Raw genomic sequence first — 24,794 nt, forward strand, 5'->3', positions numbered from 1 at the left:
CTGCTGGCACTACCAATGTCTCCTGCTGTGGAGAACACCCTCTCGCTAGGGACAGAGGTAGCAGATACAGCCAGGTAGCGCTTTGCTAACATAAGGATATTTGGCGTTTGTAATAGCTTTGGCTCGGTCTTACATTTTTGCGAGTGGTGGAGGCTTAAATGGGAGTTGAGTTTGCACTTCAGTCTTTTTTCTTTTGGTACCGGTAATATTCACGTTCGGGTGACGCCTTTTCAAATGAGTGTGCATGTATTGCCAGCCGCGTAACCAATTTTAGTTGAACAATGCCAACAAACAGCTTTGGTTCGGTCCACCTGTCTTTGTCCGTCATCCTTGTACGTAACTGCGAAACCAAAATGTTCCCAAACCGGAGACTTCAATGATGCTGGAGGATTTTCAAGCTCAATTTTAACTGCGTTCGCTATTTCGATAGTACCTCAAATTACTGACTAAATTTGAACGCATCCCTGTGACCAGCTCTCATAGTATGCCTCTCGTCCAATGAAATGACTTGCTCGCTCTATGACGCGTTTAACCCAATGTGAGCAAATTACTCTGAATGCTGCGACGCAGCACCAGAGATTACTTCCAAAAAGTTGTTCACGTTCTCAATTTTTTACGTTTAACGTTATATTCGTTCGGTACACTTCGGTACACATGTGTACCGAACCGAAGGGCCCGTACCGAATAATTTCGGTACGTGTACCGTTACACCCCTACTTTCATGTAGTGTGTTATATAGGTTTCAGTGCATGTGGGTCTACAAAGGCTAAAATCTCTGTGTGAGTTTCTCTCCCCCTGCCTGAAACGCCTCTATTTTACTATTTTACTTTACTTCTGAAAAAAGTTGCATCATTATCTAACACTGTTGCTTCTGTTGGCAAGCACTTTAACACATTGTACGTGATTGTACGCTAAAGGGCAGGACATTTCCGACTCCTCTTTAAGCCGTTGACCAATCGCAACAGAGCGGGCCAGTTAACCAGTCAGAGCAGACTTGGCTGCAGCAAAGAGATAAAGACCTTTTAGAACCTTAAAGCATCGAAACATGTCACTGTAGAGGGAAAAATACAAATATGTACCGTATTTTCCGGACTATAACTCCCGTTTTTTTACCTGTCTGGCTGGTCCTGCGACTTATATTCCGAAACGACTCATATATTGAATTTTGTCTGACTGCGTTCAAACTCCAGCCAATAGATGGCACTGTATACAATCGTGACAACTGAAAACTGCTGTACCACCGGAGAAGAAAAAAGTCAAGGCAACCGGGAGGATCATGGATGTATAATAAGAACGGGGAGGATGCGTCACGTAACTTTCCAGGATGTTGTGGGATGAATCGACACAGCATGGGCTTCAGTGGCGACCGACACGATCCTGTCGGGATTCAGAAAGATCGTCTAATCGGAGCTGATTCTGATGGAGAATGTGTGTGAAGCAGAGATCCTGCAGATCCACCCGCTGTCACGGACCGGTGAGGGGAGCGATACACACAAGAGTTAGACCTAACACACTTAGCTATTTTATCTACCTCTGGAACTAGCTAAACTAGGCCATCTTTTATATCCCTCACAACATTTTAATTAATTCAATAAGAATGCTCTGTTTGAAGAGGGCTGTAGAGGCTTGGGAACATCCAAGTTTCTAAGCAACAAGCAGAAACACACAAATCCACATACCCCTACACACAGAGAGAAACAAACACCATCTGCCCACTTCCTGCTGTTCAGGAAGTCTCGGAAGTACTAAGATGGCCGCCCCCATGTAGAGCCGGCTCAAGCCCTGATTGGACACTGTTCCTTGGAGACGGTCGCTATGCCAGAAGAAACAGGATGTCAAGAGCAAATGCATCCGCTATTTGCTAAAGAAATTTAGTGTTTTGCATTGACAATGACGAAAGTTTAATACTTGAGCTCCATGCACTTAGCATTCTGCTTTAATAAAAGTTTAACCTCTAACTGAGAGGAAGTGCTCCTTGAAGACCACTTCAAGAAAACCTTTACATTGCATTTTTTTGCATAATTAATGAGATGGATCTTTATTTGCACATTCAATTAATACATGTTATTGTTATGGCAGATTCCTTATTACAGCGTATTTCTGGCTTATTTAAAGGTAATACAGGTCAGAGAGCCCATGTTAAGTAAACCTTTCGACATCTTGAACATACATGTTGCTCTGATGTCGGTGTGTCCATTTGGAGAACATGATGTTTGTGTGCTAGTTAAACATGATTAGGGAAAATGAGTGTGTGGTCATTACAGCTGCTATATAAGCTGTGTGAAACTTTGTTGGGGGACATTTCTGCGGTTGGTTGCTGAGAGGCAAGGTCAATTTTTCCCTATTGTTATTTGTTGTTGCGCAACTGAATAATAATTAATCTCAACCATGTCTGTGTTTGTGTTTTTAATGATCTCTCTCTGTGTTAACATTTAAGGTTGGTGAGACATAAATTGCAATAACATTATTCTTTCCAACAAACTCATTATAAGTTTTTAAGCTCATTTGTGTCTGCAGGGATATGGATCTGCATTCTCTGTGTGATGGGAGAGAGGGCTTAGGAAAACTTTCTAACTACCCCAATCCATCAGAGATTGTTCGTCCCTCACAGCATTCCCCCCCCCTATTTTCTCTTTTGTTTATCTCTTTTTTCTATTTTATTATTTTTTTCTTTCTTTTTTTTAATTCTCTGTCAAAGCGTCTTTGAGTTTCCTGAAAAGCGCTATACAAGTTTCATGTATTATTATTATTATTATTATTATTATTATTATTATTATTATTTCTGGGTGTTCTTACCATTTAATAAAGGAATGGAAATTATTTGTATTCAGTTGGTTATTAGAGGCATTAATATTCCATTGGTTGCAATCATACAAAGCTGTTTTACAACCATCTCTCTATGGAAAGCACAGAGCGATGCATCTTATACAGCACATGCATAGTGGAGGTTATTAGATGTAACACGATGTTAAATGATTAATCATGTCTGTTTGTCTGCAGGCTGCATGTATGAAAGCTGCATTAATGAGAAGTGACAAAGCATTACTGTTATTGCTTGGACTTAGATTTTCTACCGCACAGCATTCTCTTCAATATTATAGATAAAGAGGACATATTCTGCTCATTGTCAGGTTCATATTTGTATTTAGTGTCTCTACTGTGAAATGTCTCCATGCTTTGAAGGTGACCTATCATGCAAAATGCACTTTTGTACGTCTTTTATACATGAATATGTGTCCCCGGTGTTCCAGGGAACTCACCAAGTGTCAGAAAACACAACCCTCTCTATTTTCCTCCATACCCAAATCTCTTAAAAAGGGGCTGCAACGGATCTGATACAGACTGATCCAGATTTGAACACTTCTATGACGTCACAAAAGTGGCACTACGGCTATTGGGCCAACTACACCAATCAGGAGGAGACAGCCACGGACATTGCCGTTCGAAAGCGCATGAGACGCTGTAGTACATATGCCAGGCCTGTAGATGGTGCTGTTCTCACAGAATCAGCCCATGCAAAGACAGTGTTAAATTGAGCGAAATGAGGAATGGCTAAAATGCATGATCTGTTTGGTATTTTGAAAAATAAAAAGTATAAATATGCCTTATATAGGTATGGTCCTACACTATATTATTCAAATATAGCATGATAGGTCCACTTTAATGTTCAAAAAGCTCTTTATTTTTCTCATACTGCCTGTGCTGCAGCACCTCTTTTCACCCTCTGTCTGAAACCAGAGACCAGTCTGCTCTGATTGGTTAGCTGGCCGGCTCTGTTGTGATTGGTCAACTGCTTAGAGATGTCCCGCCCCTCAGCCTTTCACATACAATGTGTTGGAGCGCTGTATGGGTGTTACATAGTGATGTCACTATGTCATGGTAGTAAACTAAGGAATCCAATGAAGGCGTTGCAGGCGGGACCCCAAACTCCCGTCGGCATGTCTTCAGTTTTTGATGTTTTGTCGAACATAGTTGTCACCCATTACCTTGAATACTGTGTTTCTACATTTGGCATCTGATGCACACTAATCCAAAATATGTTCTTATATGAATCAGGTTTTTATGGGCAAATGTCTTTAACTCGCACGTTGAATCTGAACTGTTTCATTTTGGAAGACTGCCTCATATTGAAAGCTGTTATTTTTTCTCCATGCAATTGTCTTGGCCCGCAGCTCCAATATAACAAACTCAACACTATTTGTTTTCATGATGGCAGTTCTGAGATAAACTGTCTGTTTACTCTCTCATTTTATTGCTTGCATTATGTGTACAAGAAATTCTCTATTCTGTTTTCTTCTTCAGGGTTGTTTTCAATATCCTGTCGGAAAGTGAGAATTACTTCTGGGAGTTGCCAATGGCTCAATAAAGATCATGCAAATGTTTACTCTAGGTCTTCAGAAAACTATGTTGAGACAGCAATATACTCCAAACACAGACTTACTGAAACGATTAAGGTGATACCGTACAACCAGTTAAACACTTTATACCTTTGCACTGAGGAAATAGCAGTAACTTCCAGAGACTACTAGGGCATCTTGGATCATACCAATCCATAACCTGTGGGGAATACCTTTTCCACTTCTGCATATCAGCAGCTATGGGGCCTTAACAGTAGATTTCTTAGTACATATTGGGTAGAGTACACTGGCAGAAAGGTGGAAAGCTTGACACAAGCTGATGCAAGCTTTATATAATCTCAAACTTGTCCTAAATGTCAGGATCCCTTGGCGTCACTATCAACGCAGTGGGGGGCCCTTTAGCGTCGATGTTCAACTATCAGGGGGTACCATTGACTTGCATAGAGCGACAATCCCTCCCCCCCGTCTCTCTATCCTATCGGAACCATGGATAGCCAGCTATTTGTTTACCTGTTTAAAAAAGCACCAGAAGCTTATATATAAACTAGGGCCGGGACTTTAACGCGTTAATTAAGATTAATTAATTACACAAAATTGAACGTGTTAAAAAAATTAACGCATTTTAATCGCACTTATCTTTGCACCGCGGAACATTTCTCACTGGATGAGTTTCAGGGGTACCGATTATACTGGAGCACCAACTAACGTTCATGACTTCAGACAACAACAAACCACAGTGAACAATAGTCAAACATGAACGAAGAAGCTGATGAGACCGCTTTGGTTGGCCCCGTGGATGGGACATTTTGTTTTAAAAAACGGACGGATGGAAGCGTCGATAAGAGCACGGTTGTTTGCAAATTATGCAAAAAGGAATTTGCATATCACCGCAGCACATCAAGCCTCAAGTATCACCTCAATGCAAAACATATAGCAGCTAGCGTGGAAGCTAGCGTGGACGTTAGCCCGACTCGGAGTACAAGGACCCACACCCAATTCGCGTTGATCAAACAGTGGCCTATGCAACAGAGAGATTTTATTTTTTATCAGGATATTGGAAGAATAGGAGGGATTGAGGTCAATCACTGGCACTTTTTTATTTTATTTTAAATGGTACACTTTATGTTGAACTATTTATTATGTTGTTGGTGCAACTGGCACCTTATGTTGAACTTTTTATTGTTTTGGCCAAGGTTATTGAGAGAGTTGGACTGAAATTGATTAGATTTGTTAAATCAACTGTTGGTAAATCAACAAAGTCTGTTATGGTCTCTGAAGCAACAGAGAGATGTTTTCTAATAGTCAGGGTTTCCAATGTTCTGAATGTACTTGAAAGTATTGTGTTTTACTTAAAAAACAAAGTGTTATAGTTTACAGAAGGTCTACCTACCTATAGCCTAGGCTACCTGAATCTCTGAAATGTACTATATTCCTAAATATGCCATTGCTACACTTTATGGCAAAAATTGCAGTTTTCTGTTGGTCTTGGTTAGGTACCACCTTGAAAAAAATAAACAATGTTTTGTTGCTTAAGCTTATGTATTCAGTCATTATTCAATGGTATACTAAAATCCATGTGAAAAAAATTGCTTCTCACTGTTCTCAAGTCAAATATTTATATGTGATTAAAAATGCGATTAATTTCGATTAATTAATTACAAAGCCTCTAATTAATTAGATTAATTTTTTTAATCGAGTCCCGGCCCTAATATAAACATCTACGTTTTTCGTGCCCCACCACTTTTGTACATATAAAAACGCCACTGAATCTTACATTAAAGATTACATGAAGAAAACTGTATATTTCCCTATTCCTAAACAATGAAATAAGAAAAAAAGAAACACATTTTGTTGTCAGTTTCTTAGCAACAGTGTTCACGTAACGTACAACACTTGAAGGCCAATTATTATCATAGATGTGCCGCAAATATGACTACCAAATTAATTTGAAGGAAGCAACGTTAACGTTAATAGTACCATTAAAATAAAATACTTACTTGGGGTCCTTGACTTTGCTACATGTTGGACAGCGATCCTCCAGACTGTTTTTCTGCTCCAGCACACGGCCTCCTATCGGTGGATATTATCCGGATGAACAAAACGTGATCTGTCTCTTCAATTTGTGTCAAACACAGACCTTATTTCGAGCTATTTTCCAAAATCCTATGGAGAAATTGCATTGCTTTTTGTCGAAGGAACCGGACGTGGTAAAAATGCTAACTTACTTCCGGGTTTTAGGACGCGTCACTGCGGTTCTCTATAAGTAAAGCGAACGCACCCGTGAGGACACCTGGCCTCCTATTGGTTGAGGGATTTTTACAGGGTTGTTGCACAAAAAATCCAAGCGCTCATCAGACATCTGAGATCAGACATTTGACGAGCGCACAGAAACAGCCTGAGTGTGAGGAGAAGGTTTTAAACTGGATACTGGAAATCTGTGCAAGCAGCAATATATCTGAGTGCAAGCGTACAGTTTGAGCAGAAGCAGAGCAAATCTAAGCGCAAGCAGGCACTATTTGAGTGCGAGGACAGGTTTGAGGGAAAGAAATACATAATCTGAACGTGAAATCAATCAATTATGCTCTCAAATTTAAAGACCACGCTCTTGAATAAAGATAGGGAATAACCCCCATAGAGAGCCATGTTTCCACTGGTCATGTGAAGGCAGCTCCAGTCCAAGTTCCTGCTGGCTGCAGTGCTCCATTAAAGCTGCTACGCTGGAGCAGCTGATTAAGTCCTGCTTTATGGGCCACCTCACCTTGAACACAGCTTACTTAGTAATACACAAAGGCAGCCGTGACAAATGTTACCTCTTCCTGTAGTGTAGGTAAGTGGAGAGGAACATTAATCTGGAGCGCATGGAAACACAAAGGAAATGGAATTCCAAACACATACAGTAGTATTGGTACAAAGCGTCCTACAGTGATGCTCTGTTCACATGGTTGAAGACTATCTGTGACAGTTTGATATGAGCTTTGCAGAGGTAAACCCACAACAGCTCTGTGGCTTGAGATGTGATAGCATATTGAGTTGGTCGCTATACAGCACATATGTGTGTGTTAAGACAGCTGTAAATTCCTTATTAACGTTAAGTACCTTAAATGTTCATGTCTATTTCCCATTAGTAGCATAGCATTAATAGAGGCGGAACAAATCTGTGTGTATCATTTCACATGTTAAAAAGAATTGACGAAGTTGAAGATGAAAATTAGTGTTGCAGAAGCCAAGATACATTATTGAGGATTCCTCACACTTTGTAATAAGCAACCCACATGTTTTTTAACGATGATTATTTAATTTCAAGTGAGTTTATAAGGCTAAGCTGCAAGTTACGCGTTTGTGTTTATGTTGGCTTGTATCACGTGCTATAAATGTGTTCTTAAGCAATAAAAGTTATTTATATAAAATATATACATGCATTTATTGTATACTTTGATACTATGATTAACCATAAAAACACATATGAGTCAGTGGTGGTCAATTGTCAAGAAGTAAGGGAGTTAAACTGTAGATCCATGTTACGAAACTAGAGTGTGTGCTCATCTATCGACTGTTGAATACAATCAGCAGCGAAAACACAACATGCTTCATTCACACAAATCTGGAACTCTGAAAAAAGCCCAGCTGAGCTTGACAACCCTGTTCGCATGGGACAATGTGAATTAAATGCAGTATAACACTGTCTCTAGTACAGTGGTTCTCAAACTTTTTCTGTCAGGCCCCCCCTTAGGAGAAAAAAAAGTTGTGCCCCCCCCAACACAAATAGTCAGGCTCAGTGGCGACGCCAGAGATTTATTTTGGGGGTGCTGTGGGGTAGCTTAACGTTTCATAGAGGGTGCTTTTAGGGTTTCCCATTAATGTTCCGGTCGCTACGGTGGAATTTTCTACTGCAACAATCCCCACGCACACACACAGTGTGCCCACGACTGTTACAATGAAGGCTCGATAATCAGCTTACGGTATATAGGTGTAAGTAGGGGTAAAGTCCTATTTTTATAGGTGGTGTGGATCTCAGGGGGCAAGCTCCCCTGGGAAGATTTTTAAATATTGAAGTTAAAAGCATCAATCTGGTGCACTTTGAGAGCAAAATGAAGAGATCTATGGATACATCTCTCAACACCCATTTGAAACAGAACTGTAAACAGATTTACTATATTGGATATTTTACTAATCACTCCCCTTTTAAACTTTATTATTTTTTTTAATGTCATATACAGATGGAGCACTGAATTTCGGACTCCAGCTTACAGCTTCCTGCCTACCACCAGCCAAAGACTAGTATAGAGGAATGTTAAGCCCTCCCACTATTTTCCAAGAGGGCGTTGCCAGATTTTCAATTTCAGGTTTTAACCAGGAGATGGCGCTTCATTCACAAATACAGAAAGACAAGTTTCATGGACTTTCAGTTGTGTTTTGAAGAGCATTTTAACACATCAATATTTTAGATCAACTAAAGTATATCTAATCTTGTAATTCAATAATATATAGTCTTTATATATTAAATAATCATAATTATAATGTAAATGTTTACATTACACTTCTTTATTTGTTATGCTCATACTTTAACCTTTACAATCGTTTGCTTTAATATGCAGTATATTTTTGTGTTTGCTTCCTCCTGCTCCCTTTCGGACACATACTGTATGATTTATTATTATTATTAATATGAACATATTATTAAGATAAGATAAGATGTTACTTTATTGATTGAACATTTTAGTTTAGAATGTGCTGTCCCACGGTAATTCAGAAGGCTCACAGGTCACATTCCGACCATTATTTAAAACAATAGGTGCTTTCACACCTTCTACAGTTTGATTTGTATAGAGGGAGCTCTGTCAGTTTTCGAATTACCCATTTGCTTTCGGGGAGCCCTATTTTTCAGAGCACATCCTGCTACTAAATATGTCACACGCACGCTCTGTTGACTGGCGCAGCAGCGCGGATGCGATCAATTGCTATAAAAACACTCTTCTACTAATACAGACGGTGTCACTATGCTGGCGGATGTGGCCGTTGTTGAAGATTCTTCAGGCTCCGCATCGGCAGGCCTCTCCCTCGGTGTGGAGCTGTCAAACTCGACCCTAACGCCGCTTACAGCCGGGCAACTAAAAGTTGTTTTCCGTTCACGTTGTCCTTTTTAGACTCCTTCGCTTCTTTGCTTGTGAATCCAAAAGCTGTGACGCTTGGCTGTTTTCGTTTTGCCATATTTTTTTATTACACAGCCAGAGTTAAAAAAATATCAATATGAACATTTCAAATACCGCGCCGGCATCACCGCCATAATCATAGCAACGTAAGTAAGAATGCAGCGCCGCCACATACAGATGGCAACACCCAGACATATTCACAAATATAAAAAAAATATTCAGAAACTGTAATGAACAATAACTATTATTTATTTCAAGAACTGTTATTTACAGAAACTCAACATTTCTAATCTGTGTGACACAAATATGCACAACTGTTTTGGGCTCCCCCTATTTATCTCAAAGTCAGCCTTCAGGGGAGCTCCCTCCCTCTTCGGGGGAGCCAAGCTCCTCCTAGCTCCCCCCCCATTTCGAACAGTGTCTGTGGCTGAATGGCCAGCGATTAGGTGCGGCGCATTTGTCATAGGTGATCAGAGCTAACTGCCTGCCGTCAGATTTCATTTAAAAAACAGATCTGATTTTAAGACTATTTCTGCACTCATAAAGAATGATAAGAATAAGAATAATGCGTATTGAACTGGTTTCATTAATTAGTGAGTTTATTTAATACTAGAACCGCCAATCGGGTCAATTTGTGTGATGTGTTGTTGTGTGTATGCAATGTAACTTTTTTTCAATAAAATATTAAAGTCTCCCAGTCCCTGACTTTTCCTGAAAGTGTGTTATGTAGCACCCTATGTTGTTAAAAATTGCATTCTAATAGCGGGATTTGACGGGTTTAGGTAGGCCTATACAAAAACCTCTGGCGGTTCTAGTGTTAAGGTAATTAGGTACAGTAGAAGCCCTTTTTTTATCAGTAACGAATTTAGCAGTTGAACATAAAAGTCAACTAACTGAGGGTCACTTGCAATGACAGTGTTGTGTCTAACTGTAAGCTTGTCACTCAGAGTAACCGACCGTTAATTTAGCTGCTGGAGAAGAAAGATCAAGGGGGGAGGGGGGAGAGAGCTGTGGTTGATGGGCCATTAGTTGTGTAAATACACAGCTGAGAGCTGCCGTTTCATTCAGACTGTTTAAAAAACTGTAACAACGGACTATTTTTCTTAGCGGATGCATGTCAATTTAAATCAATACATACAACTATTTTTTAAATCAATACATAAGACTATTTTTTAAATCAATACATTTTTTTTCTAAATCCATAAAAGCATTTCAATTAATATTGAGAGTCATGTCGTTACTTTGTTGAGAATTTGGCCGTGTAATAAGCGGGATAATTTGCAGCGACTTGTTCCTTATGGGGAAAATAACACCCGTCATGTGTGTGTAGTAGAGGTGTGTGTGGTTAAAACACTTTCATGAAGTGAAGGAATTTCCTTCTATAAAACAGCTGTGGGCAGCAGTGAGTGTCACGGACATGAATTCATAGATCAAGGCAGACTGGTGCACACACTCTCCTGTCTTGCCAGGCGACACGCCCGTTCTAAGCCGTGTCCCTCACTCCTCACATCCCAAGCATCCCCACAAGTGTGTTATGTTGTTACATCGTTTCAGATGTTATGTTTCAGTTGTGCTCTGTCTATGTTCAGTGATGCAAACTTGTCACCTTTCGGCGAAATTCGCCGTTTTGAATCCAAAATAAGTCGTTTGTGTGATTCATGTAGATCTGCAATACAAATATTTTTGGGGTATGGGGGGGGCTGGGACCCGGAGTAATCTGCGGCCGTGAGCTGTTATGTGCCATCATGACACGCATGGTGTTCTTTTTTTATATATTATAATGAAGTACGAGCTGTGTGCACGAGTCTTCCTGCCTGTCGGCTCTGCTCATGGATGTATAATAAGGCTCTGCTGCTCCGAGATGATGGTCTAGCTTCAGCAGCTACATTACCTACGGGTGCGTTCGTTAATATTAACTGTGCGTCCGGAGTCACTGTGGCACAGACTGGACCGCTGGTGAACAGCTGTTAGAACGGGCCGTTCAGGTGTTCAGAGCACAGCTCCCTGTCGGAGCGGCAGAGCGTGATGTGAACTGAAAAGTTTTTCTGTGGCAATATTATTTAAGGAATCGTTGAGCTAGCTAGCTAGCATACATTGTCACTATCTGCTAACGTTAGCTTTAGCCTTCTATTTCTAATAGTTTTTTTCATAGGCTATAAACAGAGGTGGTATAAGTATATATATTGTACTTGAGTAAAAGTAGAAGTACTCAGATCTTGTACTTGAGTAAAAGTAATAGTCCCAGAGTGTAAGAATACTCTGTTACAGTAAAAGTCCTGCATTCAAAATGTTCCTCAAGTAAAAGTAGAAAAGTATTATCATTAAAATATAGTGAAAGTAGCGACAGTAAAAGTAGTCATTGTGCAGATTGGTCCATTTCAGAATAATAGATATGATATGTTTTATAATGATTGATCATGAAAGTGTTCTCAAAGCTGCTAAAGGTGCAGCTAGTTTGAATGACTTTGTATACTGCAGGGTAGCTTGTGGATTTACTCCAGGTGGAACTAAAGTCTGATTTAACACTTGATTATATTTCACTTAATTAATCCAGATCTGTGAAGTAACTAAAGGTATTAAATACATAGTGGAGTCAAAGTACACCATGTACCTCTGAACAGTGGCGGTTCTACGGGGTGGCACGGGGTGGCAGCTGCCACCTCAGAAAAATGCCTTGCCACCCCAGCTGCCACCCCATTGGGCAGCTTTGTTTTGAAAGAAAAGTTGTGGCTCATCGGACATTTATGAGAGAAAATCTCTAATGTCCGAGTGCAAGTGAATGCAGCACAAGACGCGAGCCTTGTAACCCCTCCCCCCCCCCCCCCCCTTGCGCGAGCTTGGAATTATGATTGGCGGCGATTTCATTTGAACGGGAGGACAGCGCAAAACGAGAAGCATTTCGGATACAAGTAGACAAAAGGAATGAGGTATTTGCTGTCAGGGTATGGCTGGGGTAGGCTACAGCCATACCAATAAATGGCTTAGCCCCACCAAGAAAAATTATGTTAAAGTAAGCAAAATAAAGTCTGCCAACTCGCGCGGAGTAAATTGCACAGACAGCAGTTAGTAAGATTGATTTCAGTAGCCACTTGTCTGGAAATACCGAAGACTAGAAACAGTTTTGAACACTTTTGTCACGTAGTGATCGTCTTCTCAATAGAACATCTTTGATAATATCTTCTGGCCAATCAGAATCACGATAACGGCGTGGTGTTGTTGCAGGAAGTCCCGACGGAGAATACTTTTGCTGAAGTACATCTCTATATACATCGGTACAACTATAAGACCCCACGGTTTGATGATTGATAGGTGTGTGGGCTGTCTTTCCTTTTGACACACAGAACAATGGGGGCTATCCACCCTTATCCACAATGTAAAGTAATTCACACAGCCTATCTTCCCTCTCCTCTCTGTGAGGAGCAGCAGGTTCAGCTTTCAGAACAAAGTAACATGGCATTCAATTTTTAAATACGTCGTGTAGTAATATATATTCATTTATTTTTCTTCTCAAGAGAGCACCAGAATGTGTATTTGATGTTAGTATTTCAAAAAATCTCCTGGGGGACAATCCCCCCAGACCCCCCTGCAGGGGTTGGGTTTTCAACTCTTTCACCTGTGGAGAAATTGCAGGATTGGCTCCAGGTCGCCTTTTTTATTTACTACAAGACAAATGTGCCTTTTTATTTCATACAGTTCAATTTGGATTGAGACAGGGAAATAATCTAAACCTCACGAGTGGCATTTCACTGTCAAGGGGAGCATGTATGTAATTACATTGCAAATACTGACTTGAGCCCCACCACTGTATGAGTTAGCCCTACCATAGATTACCCAACACAAATACTCTGGCGCCGCAACTGTTTGCGGTCTACTATGACAGAGAAGAGCCTGTCAAGTTTGGCTGTACTCAGCATTGAATCAAAACGCACCATAGCTTTAAATCTTAATAAGTTTGTGTGGCGTTTTGCTGATCAAGATGGTAATCTCCACATTCAGCTGTTATAGACATGCCAACTTGATGCTCTGCTCACGGATGAGTCGATGAGAATAATAAACTGTTTAAGAAGATGACCCTACATGTGTAAATATATGTTTCTTCTTTGTGGGGGTCTGCCCCCAAAAAACTGTTTCAAGTCCTGAGAAAGTCAAATAAGAAGGTGTGTAAAACTTCACTGCCCAGCCAAAAAAAAGTAACCACTTTGATTTAACTAGGCCAGTAGGTAAGGACTTTCCACTGGATGGTTATATATGTACTGTATATGTTTTAGCTGAATACACATTTTTTTAACCCTAACTGATGCAGTTAGTCATTTCTTTAATGTTTGTTCTTTCTGATGTAAAGTCAAGGTTGTAGGTGTTTGCAATGAAGTTGTGGGGCGCTGAACTGTTCCTTTGATTCTTTTGAATTATGATAGTAATTACTGGTCTTTCAAATTTGAAGGAGGGTGAGCAAGCATCTTGAGGAACATTCATCATTCACTCCTCCAAAAATTATAATTTATTTAATAATAACACTGAATATGTGAATCATAACAGGGATTGACAGCTGATAGGAATAATATGATTGTTAATATTATCATATTCATACAGACACACATCGATGAGACAGTTAATTAATGTACTTATTGCAGCAGTCTGCATATTTGGTACCCCTGCTGGTCTAATAGTTAAACCAACTCATTCAGTTAAAATTCATTAAATTACGTGTGCCACCTTATATATTTATATTTAAGGCTTTACTGATGTGCCACAATAATGTCACCTAATGTTATTGAGTTAAAATATCAATATTGTTGCTTTCCAAGTTAACATTGATTGATATGACTGCGATTAAATCAGCATATACTTCTGCCAGGGGATGCCACCCCTGAAATTCTCCTGCCACCCCATGAATATTTGTCTAGATCCGCCCCTGCCTCTGAACTGTAGTGGAGTAGAAGAACAAAGTAGCAAAACATTGAAATACTTAAATAAAGTACAAGTATCTCAAAATTGTGCCCAAGTATAGTACTTGTTGAGTTTATGAACTTAGTTACTTTACACCATGTGGCTATAAAGATAAAAAGACTTAAGCCTTGCACAGAGGCCTGAAAATACATTTTCAAAATGCTCAACAGTGCTGCCAAAATTATAAACTGACTGCTCCACAATTTGAAATAAATGCTTTTATATGTTTCTATTATGTGACTCTTTGGCGTTTCTGTTATTATTAACACTGCTGCTTTAGTTGTTCTGACTGCTAAAATCCTCTGTCATTCCGTGGGGTGGGGGAGCCGGGGGCTCGGATCCTTGTCACCTTTTTCATACCTGATGAGCTTGCATCCCTGTATGTTAAAAAGCCTCAGTCACCTTAATTCATGTAATAAAAACATCTCAGGTCAGTAACACTCAAAGCTAAATGTGCAATACCATGTTCAGCTATGTTACTATTTATAATGTTATTGTTGTTACATCAGAAGATGTACATATTGAAATGATTTCTTAACTTACAGTAGGCTATTTTTTACAATGTGTGTTGGAAGGATTTATTAAATTACAATGAATATTGTCATTGTTGAAGGCTTTTAGAGAAGGGTGAACTATAAGCCTGAATATTACATAAAATGTTATACCTAAAAACATAAAAGCCACAATAAATAAGTCACAATTATTGTAGTTATGTTTACCTCCCGTATTGCTTTCAACCCACCAGCTTTTATGGTGTTGTTACGTCACTAACTGTAAGCTTGTCACATACAGTCTATGGTCACTCAGAGTAACCTACTGTTAATTTAGCTGCTGGAGAAGAAAGATCAGGGGGGAGGGGGGGAGAGAGCTGTGGTTGATAGGCCATTAGTTGTGTAAATACACAGCTGAGAGCTGCCGTTTCATTCAGACTGTTTAAAAAACTGTAACAACGGACTATTTTTCTTAGCGGATGCATGTGAAGTTAAATCAATACATACAACTATTTTTTAAATCAATAAAAACATTTTCTAAATCCATAAAAGCATTTCAATTAATATTGGGAGTCATGTCGTTACTTTGTTGAGAATGTGGCCATGTAATAAGCGGGATAATTTGCAGCGACTTGTTCTTTATGGGGAAAATAACACCCTTCATCCAGATGAGGATCCCTCCGCTACACTTTGGGATCCTGATCGACCGACGAAACTCCATTAAAATATACATATTTTTGGTGAATTACTGAGTTTAGGCACGTTAATAACGTTTTAATGACGTTGAATACAGTATATTCATATGTGTCAGTGATTTCATGTCAATTCGGCGAACATAAACATAAATGATCGTGGTGAAGATGATGATTAAATTAGGATTAAAAATCGAGAGCCGGGCTGCATTTCCTCCCGTTCGTTTTTTTCGAATAACAAAATTATTTTGTTAAATAACAACATGTTGATGTTTTGTAAATGATTACATGTCTCTTATTTAGCACAGAGTATGATATCCGTGACATATGGATCTTAACAAAGTTCCGCTGTACATCCAGCGTACTGTATCTGACTTTATTTCACATGAGCTCCAGTGTGGAACCCCACTGCACCTCCTGGTGGATCAATGATCCATTGCAACTGGCTTCATTATAAATACATTTATCTATCACGGGGGCGGTCTCAAGTCAAGCTGGAGGTTTTCCCTTGAGCGAGGGCAGATCACGTACCAATCACGGCCCTCGCGTTTCAAACTGTCCGAAATGAATCGCTCCATCTGTAGTATTTCATACCTGTTTTTAATTTATTCTCTTATTTTTTTATAACTATAATGATCATATAAACGTGTGCCTCGGAAATAATTGTTTACATTAATGGTGACCAAAACGCTTGAGACCCACTGAGATAACACTGAGAGAGTCCTTTAGTTCGTCTGACAGGAGAGGACTCTCCTCCACTTTGTTGTTGAAAAAACTCCTTATATCCGTTAGCGTAGCTCGCTAGCACCAGAAGCTAACAACAACGATCTCCGGTACCGGTGCACTCTCTCTCTTGCGCGCACGCACACAAAATGGCTCATTCCACACACACACACAGAGCCGAGCTTTAATGAAACACTGAGACCCAGACGTAATAATACTGTACTGCATCATATTATTTTTGAATCAATAGTTTTTCAAAATATGATTTTTTTAATAACCTTTTTTCCTCCTGGTCTCTCGCGCCCCCCCTGTCATGCCTCTGCGCCCCCCCTGTCATGCCTCTGCGCTCCCCTGGGGGGGCGTGCCCCCCACTTTGAGAACCACTGCTCTAGTAGCAGATGAAAGTTTGGGACTCTTGAGCTCTTAACACACCTAACACTACTTAAAATAAGTGAAACTTTTGGCAGACAGCTTTTCTTGTAGCCTATTGGAAGGATCCTCTCCTCTACACACAGCTCAACTAAACCCACTTCCTCTCAATTTGAAAATCGTTCATTTCCAAGGTGGTTAATCACCAACTCCCAGCCTCACCGCCACCAAAAAGTCCTTTTATCTTCATATGAAGAAATATATTAGTTATTTTAATGGCTTTAGGACTAAAGCTGTAGTCTGACTTCATTTTGCCAATATTGACTTTCTAACATCTTACAAAACGTTATATCTATGTTGGGCAATATAACACCATGCATATCACAAGATGACCCCAAGCCTCACAGTAGTGCCTTTTCCATTGTGAAACTAATAATTATTGGTTCTATTGAGAGTCGACTTGGTTCTTGACTTTTTTCAGTAATATCATTAAAAGATGATTTTTGAATCATTTTCTTCACAACAGCTATCATTGGCCGTTAGAAACATGCTAGCCTAGCTACATGAAGGCTGCTAACAACCATTAATGCAACACTCACTAGAAGGTAGATATACCAGTCCTCTCTATTCTCTGTCCCGCATAGTCTTGAAATATAGTATGACCCCATTTCCAAAATCTAATCTAATATTCAGACCAATATAGTATTTAGCAAGGTCTAAAACGTTGGGGTTGTGTGTGTGTGTGTGTGTGTGTGTGTGTGTGTGTGTGTGTGTGTGTGTGTGTGTGTGTGTGTGTGTGTGTTTTCCTTTACTGTACTCACATGTAACGCAGGTGGGGGTTCTTGGAGAAGACACGAGCCTGGATCGAATACAGATTGCTCCTTGTAATCGTTCTATTAACACACAAAAATAGAAACTTGAAAATGACACAATCTGCAGGGATATTATGCTGCTTACTTTGATTTAGTCAAAAGAGTCAAAAAGACAAAACAGTTGATTGAACAGAATACAGTCTGTTTATCATTTCAATTACATTTTAAAAGGAAATATTTAAAAACCTGTTCAATATGGTTAGTTGCGTTTTTAAGTCCATCATTGTATTTATCATCATTGAGTCCCCAAACTCTTTGAAAATGCAATACTACGTTATGGAAGAAAGTTTCTGAAGACATAATATCAGTTGTTAAAACACTTTGGGATTCTCTGAGTACCATCCATTCCATCTCACAATTTATTTGCCTTCAACTCTGCAGTTTAAGGCCCCGTCCACACAGAGGCGATTTCAGTTGTAAGTTCTTTATCGCATATAGACGGTTCGTCCACACGAAGCCGAAACGGAGCCGCGTCTTCGGAGCCCGAAACCGATACACTTTGAAAACAGCTCCCAAAGTGGGTAAGTCTGGAGACGAAACGCTTGCGGCTCCGTGTGTATGCCCTATAGGATCATTTCCTGAATCGATGACGCCATAGCGTCATTGCTGATAAGTTTCGCCAACAGCAACAACAATGGCGGATCACAGGGTTGAGCGATCGACTATTCCTTCGCAATTTAACATCACATTGGATATGGGTAGTGCTGCGTACCTGGACTCACATTCAGGTTCAGGTCCGGAATAAAGTCCAGAGGTTCAGGTTCAGGTCCGGACTTATAATTATTATTATAATAATTGAAATGCTGGTTCTTCTGGAGGTGTTCTATCCACGATCATCTACCGCACTGCAGCTGCCTGCACTGTACAATCGCTGGAGGACTGGGCTGTCACTCAAAAACTGAGTAGCTAATGGGGACGCACCCCTGAAAGTCCCGCCCACCTGGGAGGTTTGTGTCAGAATCTCAAACAAAAAGTGAAGGAGCGCAAATGAGAAAGCTGCAGCGAGAGCAAAAGTCTGATCATTGAGAAAGAAGAAACAAGAACTGCAAACAAAAACCTATGTTAAAACAAATAAAAATTTCTTAAAGTTTACATGATTACACAAATGATTTGTTTTCAACTTATAGTTTTATTTTTGAAATGTATTTTATTTTGCTTGACGCAGTTTTTTTTCTTTTAAACTCATAGTTTTGCTTTATTCTGAGAAAGTGTTGCTTTATCTTTATGATACAAAACTAATCCCATAAGATTCGTGAAGTTTGGAGAAACTATATGTGACCACACAATAGGGGGCACTACTGAGCTGTTTTAACAAAAGATTACGATTCTTTTTTTTCACATTCTCGAAAAGGTCGTGGGCTGTGACGTGTGTCCCAAGTTTTGTGTCCGAAGCTCATTTTAGCGCATCGCAATAAAAAAACAAAAAGTATAGGCCACGCCCACATTCGTCATTCGTTGCGACACTTTAAATCTCAGTTCATACTCACCCCCAGAGTACAATTTATTTCGTCCATCCGTTCTTGAGTTATACATTTGTGGTCTTTTTGGTGCCCCCTATAGTCCAAAATGAAAATGCTTTGGTGTGCCTATTCCCCAAGACAGACTGAACCTATCCACTAAAATCTGTGATATTAATATTAATTAATTAATTAATTAATATATTAATTACAGGGGCGTGCCCCCAAAGCTGTGAGAACTGAGCAATCAGGTATCCATCTTAGGTTGCGTTTTCCTGGAGCGTCAGCTTCAGCGTCAGCCAGACGAAGACTGACAAAGACATTAAGAGTCCTGTGGGAGTCACGTGGGAGGCAAAGAGGAGGCAAATCCTACTCTGATTGCGCAAAGTATCGCTGGTGTTATTTAGTTTTATTCAATTCTCTTGGGTTCTCTAGCCCCTCATGCTATAATCATGTGTATTTTCTGCATTCCTGTTCATGTGTCTTCTCGCAATTATCACTGGCCCCGTGTTTCTCCTAATCGATCTCACCGGCCTGCTCTCGTCTATCCCACATGCTCCACTGAGATCCAACATCTCGTTTCAGGGGGCCTGTGGAACTGCCAGTCAGCTGTCCCTAAGGCTGACTTCATCTCTGGCTACGCTTCCCTGCAGTCTCTGGATTTCCTTGCTCTCACGGAGACCTGGATCACTCCATCCAACACATCCACCCCAGCAGCTCTCTCCACAGCATATTCCTTCTCCCATACACCCAGACCCTCTGGCAGAGGAGGTGGCACTGGTCTCCTGCTCTCTCCCAAATGGAGCTTTTCCCTCTTCAAGCTACCTAATTTCACTCCTTCCACCTTTGAATTCCATGCCGTCACAGTAACCCATCCTATACAATTAACCATTGTTGTTCTCTACCGTCCACCAGGCGCCTTGGGGGACTTCTTGGAGGAGTTAGATAATCTCCTCTCACACATCCCTGAAACTGGCCCTCCCGCCCCGCTGTACTTCTCGGAGATGTCAACCTCCAGACAGGGAAGATATCTGAACTAACATCTCTGTTAACCACCTTTGCTTTCTCACTGTCTCCATCCCCACCAACTCATAAAGCTGGCAATGTCCTTGATCTCATATTCTCAAGGAACTGCTCTACTTCTAACCTCTCTGTAAACCCGCTCCACACATCCGATCACTTCTTCATTTCATTCTCTCTACCCCTTTCCAAACATAACAACCTAATCTCTTCTAACTCTGCTCCTGTCCGCCGTAACCTCCGTTCCCTCTCCCCCTCTACCTTTGCCTCATCGGTGCTCTCAGCCCTCCGTTCCTCTGACTCGTTCCAACTCCTGCCTCCAAACACTGCTGCAAAAACTCTCCTCTCGACTCTCTCATCCTCTCTGGACTTTCTCTGTCCTCTCACATCGCGGCCGGCTCGTCAGTCCCCTCCTGCTCCCTGGCTAAATGATGCACTGCGTGCTAATAGAACCATCCTTCGGGCAGCAGAGCGGAAATGGTGGAAATCCAAACACCATGACGACCTCCTAACCTATCAGGCTCTCCTCTCCTCTTTCTCTGCTTCCATCTCTCAGGCAAAAAGCACTTTCTTTCAAGATAAGATCCAATCTTCCTATTCCAATCCCAAAAAACTATTTTCTATCTTCTCCACCCTCTTGGACCCCCCCAAAGCACCTCCCCCCTCCTCCCTTCTGTCAAGCGACTTTGTTAACCACTTTGAAAAAAAGGTTGATGATATTCGCTCTTCTTTTTCTGACTCACCTTTACTCACCGCTGGGTCACCAGACCCTCCCTTCACCCACACACTGACCTCCTTCTCCCCTCTCTCTCCAAGTGAGGTTCTTACCCTCGTTACCTCTGCCCGTCCTACCACCTGTTCTCTGGACCCTATCCCCTCAAACCTCCTTCAGACTATCGCTCCTGATATTCTACCATTTCTCACCCATTTCATCAACACTTCTCTAACTTCTGGTCACTTTCCAAACAGTCTCAAGGAGGCAAGAGTAAACCCTCTCCTTAAGAAACCCACTCTCAATCCGTCTGATGTTATTAACTACAGGCCCGTCTCTCTCCTCCCGTTCCTGTCTAAAACACTTGAACGCGCTGTCTTTAAACAACTCTCCTGTTATCTCCATCAGAACAACCTTCTGGATCCGCACCAGTCTGGTTTCAAGGCAGGTCACTCAACAGAAACTGCTCTCCTTGCTGTCTCTGACAAACTGCACACTGCTAAAGCAGCCTCCCTCTCCTCTGTCATCATCCTTCTGGACCTGTCTGCTGCATTCGACACGGTGAACCATCGGATCCTCCTTCGCACTGTCCAAGAACTTGGAGTTTCAGGCACTGCACTTTCCCTCCTCACCTCATACCTCAACGACCGCACCTACAGGGTTACTTGGAGAGGGTCCGAGTCCGACCCTTCTCAATTAACTACAGGGGTCCCTCAGGGCTCGGTTCTTGGTCCCCTCCTCTTCTCCCTGTACACAAACTCGCTCGGGTCTGTCATTAGCCCGCATGGTTTTTCATACCACTGCTACGCTGACGACACCCAACTAATTCTGTCCTTTCCCCGCTCAGAGACCCAGGTCGTCGCAAGCATCTCTGCTTGCCTAGCAGACATCTCTCGGTGGATGTCTGCTCATCACCTCAAGCTCAACCTTGACAAGACTGAACTGCTCTTCCTTCCGGGAAAAGATTGTCCCACTCTTGACCTAACAATCAACATCGGCACCTCTGTTGTTTCCCCGACTCAGACTGCAAGGAATCTGGGTGTGGTCCTAGATAACAAACTGTCCTTCACTGCAAACATCGCTGCTACAACCCGCTGCTGCAGATACACGCTTTACAACATCAGGAGGATACGTCCCCAGCTGACCCAGACATCAGCGCAGATTCTGGTCCAGGCTCTCGTCATCTCACGCCTAGACTACTGCAACTCCCTCCTGGCTGGTCTACCTGCATGTGCCATCCGACCTCTGCAGCTCATCCAGAATGCAGCGGCTCGTCTGGTCTTCAACCTTCCCAAATTCTCCCACACCACACCGCTCCTCCGCTCCCTTCACTGGCTTCCAGTAACTGCTAGAATCCACTTCAAGACACTGGTACTTGCGTACCATGCTGCGAATGGATCTGGCCCTTCCTACATCCAGGACATGGTTAAACCGTACACCCCAGCACGTGCACTCCGCTCTGCATCAGCCAAACAGCTCGCTGCACCCGCACTGCGAGGGGGACCCAAGTTCCCGTCAGCAAAAACACGTGGGTTTGCTATCCTGGCTCCAAAATGGTGGAATGAGCTCCCCATTGTAATCAGGACAGCAGATAGCTTACACATCTTCCGACGCAAACTGAAAACTCATCTCTTTAGACTCCACTTCGAGCGATAGAATTACTAACAAAGCACTTATATACTAATAAAGGGCTGGCTTTCTAAATGCCAGTTGAGTAGCACTTGAAATGTTTGGCTCTATGAAACCTGATGTACTTATATGATTCTGTTTTCTTAAAGGTTGTATCTTCCTGGTCGAATGCACTTATTGTAAGTCGCTTTGGATAAAAGCGTCAGCTAAATGCAATGTAATGTAATGTAATGTAATGATATTTGGATACATTGTTGATGAGTTATGAGCATTTATTTCTAAGCCCCGCTTTTTGCAAATACATTTTGATTAATGGCGGCCATATTTATCAACTGAACATGCTTATTTCCTAGGGTAATGTCTCTAACCCTCCACCGATGCTGTATACTAAGTTTGGTGTTGAAAAACAAAAAAATGAAATTTAAGAGAATATTTCTCTGTTTGGAACATTATGCTAATTAAAGGGAGTTTAGAGGTTCAAGTGTGCAACATTTCAGGTCAAATGGACTTACGGTGCGACTAGGTAAATGTTTCCAAAATTATTTACATATATGTGGCGCTAGCGAGCATGTTGGACAATTTGAACCCATTGACTCCAGAATGTCAAATTCTTCATCGGTCCTGGCATCCGTGCAAAATTATACAACTTTTGAAGCGACCTAAAGCCCTCAAAACAGGGTTCTAAGAACTGGAAGAATAATAATCCCTAGGATAACAATAGGTTCCTCGCACTTCGTGCTAGGACGCCGTTGGGTCTTAGCGCTCTCGCGCTCGGGCCCTAATAATAATCGTCATCGGTCTTATTCGCTGCTTTTGGTGTATTTTGTGGCGGAAGTACAGCACCACTTACAGGCCCGGCATAAGTACTACAGCTTCTCCAGCGGTTTAGAGCGGTTTCGTGTGGACGGACGAAATCAACTTTTTTGTAATCGACTTCGGTTCGAAATCCGTTTTGTCTCCGTGTGGACAGGGCCTAAATCTTTACACTATCATCTCTAATTCAATTTATTTTCTGCTTTCCAATCTAATCACAGCGGGATGTAGCTGAAGGATAGGTGGACATTTTCTCCTGCGAGCTGTTCAATAATAATAATGAGCTGGTGAGGACTAGGGTTGCAAAATTCCGGGAATTTTCAAAGATGGAAAATTTCCACGGGAATTAACGGGAATAAACGGGAATTTATGTGAATAAACTGGGAATTTTCAAAATTGAAGGTATATTTTAGCATAATCTTGAATAAAACAAACAGATGCCATTCAAGTACACTTGAATATCCATGCCATAGCACAATGCTTACTGCATGGCTATTGAGACCACACAAAGGTTCGCAACAGGCTCACAAATGTGAGAGTGGAAAAACTGGTTGGCATTCGGGCAAACCTAAGGCTCTCTGAGCCTGACACAGAGCCATCCTCAACAAAGCTGGACAGTGACACTGCAGAGGAAGACTCAAGAGTTGGATGTTGATGAGGCCCAGGAAGAACCCATTGACTGAAAGGCTTTAGCAAAAATGCAGAGGATTGCTTGAAGGAAGATTTGCATGTTTAATGGGACTTTTTGGAGGGAGAAGGGCTCTTTGTGGGGATTTTTGGATGGGGGGTGCCTTTTTGTTCATTTTTTAATTAGTGAGGTTGGGGGATGAGTAATATATTTAACTCAACATTCCTGTTTTCGTTCTTCAATGAAACAAATAATTGTTCAATAAAATAATTAAAACTTGTTCTGTTCTACTTACAAAAAAAATGTTTGAAAAAATAAATATGTTGAAATATCATGTTTTTTTGTTTAATTTTTGCATCGAATATTTCCCAAATGCCCCCAGCTTAACTTCCCATGGAAACTTTCCGGAAACTTTCCGGAAATTTACCGGAAACTTTCCGCCCCTTTGCAACCCTAATGAGGACAAAGGGAAGGCTGGTTAAAGAAAGAGAGACAAAGGCCATACCACAAGATTTAACTGAGTTTACAACTGCATCACACCGTTGTACCCATTGTTTACATGTCTTAGAAAAATAATCGATTCTGAATGGTCAATTTGGACATTCAGCGGCCTCTCCTTTTTTCAGAGCAGACTGTTGCTAAGGAATGCTCAGATTAAGGGACTATGTGGAAGTAAACACTAAAGGGGACAGCAGCAGAAGACAGACGGGAAGTAAACACTAAAGGGAACCGCAGAAGAAGACAGACAGGAAGTAAACACTAAAGGGAACAGCAGAAGAAGACAGACAGGAAGTAAACACTAACAGGAACAGTAGCAGAAGACAGGCAGGAAGTAAACACTAAAGGGAACAGCAGGAAAAGACAGACAGGAAGTAAACACTAACAGGAACAGTAGCAGAAGACAGGCAGGAAGTAAACACTAAAGGGAACAGC

The 24,794-nt window shown here is 41.2% G+C and overlaps 1 protein-coding gene across 4 annotated transcripts in view; it reads right to left on the reverse strand.

Moving 5' to 3' along the window:
• The window catches only part of LOC307040230 (NT-3 growth factor receptor-like), a 283,019-nt gene that overhangs the window by 166,085 nt on the left and 92,140 nt on the right, over positions 1-24,794 (reverse strand). For all 4 annotated transcript variants that reach the window (XM_079682872.1, XM_079682870.1, XM_079682871.1 and 1 more), the window contains one exon: positions 17,552-17,623. In XM_079682872.1, the coding sequence (XP_079538998.1) occupies positions 17,552-17,623 (72 nt within the window). The remainder of the gene's footprint in view (positions 1-17,551; positions 17,624-24,794) is intronic.

The sequence above is a fragment of the Notothenia rossii genome (genome assembly GCF_949606895.1).
Source record: "Notothenia rossii genome assembly, chromosome: 5".
NCBI lineage: Eukaryota > Metazoa > Chordata > Actinopteri > Perciformes > Nototheniidae > Notothenia > Notothenia rossii.